The sequence below is a fragment of the Lycium ferocissimum genome, chromosome 10 (assembly GCF_029784015.1).
Source record: "Lycium ferocissimum isolate CSIRO_LF1 chromosome 10, AGI_CSIRO_Lferr_CH_V1, whole genome shotgun sequence".
NCBI classification, from domain to species: Eukaryota; Viridiplantae; Streptophyta; class Magnoliopsida; order Solanales; family Solanaceae; genus Lycium; species Lycium ferocissimum.
The window spans coordinates 26632747-26634086 of NC_081351.1; the positions used below are offsets into that span (position 1 = coordinate 26632747).

General features: G+C 33.5%; 1 protein-coding gene across 1 annotated transcript; it reads left to right on the forward strand.

The window, feature by feature from the left end:
• The first annotated feature begins 280 nt into the window (after positions 1-280).
• On the forward strand, positions 281-889 carry LOC132033070 (uncharacterized). Its single transcript, XM_059422932.1, has 2 exons — positions 281-687; positions 739-889. The coding sequence occupies exons 1-2, from the start codon at positions 354-356 to the stop codon at positions 825-827; spliced, it is 423 nt and encodes a 140-aa protein (XP_059278915.1). The 5' UTR covers positions 281-353; the 3' UTR covers positions 828-889.
• The last annotated feature ends 451 nt before the right edge of the window (positions 890-1340 follow it).

The following is a 1340-nucleotide window of genomic DNA, read 5'->3' on the forward strand; positions in this document are numbered from 1 at the left end:
CCATCTAGTTTGTAATTATTAGTATGATATATTTATATATAAAGTATCCGATTAACCAAAAAATAAAAAATTTACACCTCAAAAGTTACACCAAACTCTAAAAATAAATTAAAAATAGTATAAACTATAAAATTGCACCACTAAATGTGATTTTCGCAAACTTTTTCCCTCCATAGCGAGACAACAAACTTAATAGATAAAGTTGCATAAATATTAGACAGAAACTAAAAATATCAGTAATTTTTATCAGAAAAGGACCACAACTGTTAAAAAAGGACTACTTTGAATGTATACTATCGGAGACAAGAGTTCATTTCTTCGTCAATAATCACTAGCCAGTAGAATTCCCGGTGATGGCTATCCCTACACCCCCGTCTAGCGCCGCCACTTCCGGCGGCGGCTATCAAAACCCTAATCGATCATTAGGTTTCTTCGCAAACGCAATGAAGAGGAAACATAGCTTCATACAATTCTTCGCTATGACAGGAATTTTCCTTCTGAGTGTAAGATCGCTTGGGCAGAAGTACCGGATAAATAATCTAGAGGAAGATAAAGCTGCGCTAAAGGAAGAACAAGAAGGACTTGTTAATCGAATGAATTATATTAAGCAGAGTCTCATTGATGAAGCTGCTATTGAGCCTACTGGTGCTTTTGCTTCCCGAATTCGACGCCTCTTTGGTGATGACAGTTGAGTTCGTGATACCGTCTCAAATTATCTGTCGTGTTTCTCTTTTAAAGCATTAATTAGAACGGGTTTTGACTATTTTGACCTTATTTATGTCTTTAAGATATACTATCTCTTCAAGGGTAAAATGGAAAACGGATAATAAGTTTTGTTTCGAACTTCTATTTTGACAGTTGAAGCAGTTAAGGTTGTTGTTCTGTCTGAGTTTATTTTTCATTTATATCTGATATAGGATGTCCAATTTTAGAATTTACTGGATTTGGAATTTAGGATTTTGTAGACTGAATTTTGACCTAGAGTGTTAAAGGTGAACCTTTTTGTTATTCAGATATCTTAATTTGTCACTTCTAAGGTCTTTTAATTTACTGTTGTTGTTTTGCACATTTGTTGTATATGGTATGATTTGTCTATCTCACTGGGTATGTTGTTGTTGTTGTTGCATGATTTGTCTATCTGAGTTTATATTTCATTTATATCTGATATAGGATGTCCAGTATTAATAGAAATTTATGGATTGTGGTATTTAGGATTTTGTAGACTTCATCTTGACAGAGGGTGTTATATGTGAAGCCTTTTATCTTCAGCTTTTTTAATTTGTCATTTCTAAGCCTATTTGGTGATGATAGTTGAAACAGTTGAGTTTGTTGTTCTGTCT

Coding starts and splice junctions, on each gene's coding strand:
- LOC132033070 (XM_059422932.1), top strand. CDS start 354: ATGGCTATCCCTACACCCCCGTCTAGCGCCGCCACTTCCGGCGGCGGC. Junction 688..738: donor ACGCCTCTTTGGTGATGACA/GTTGAGTTCGTG, acceptor TCTCTTTTAAAG/CATTAATTAGAACGGGTTTT.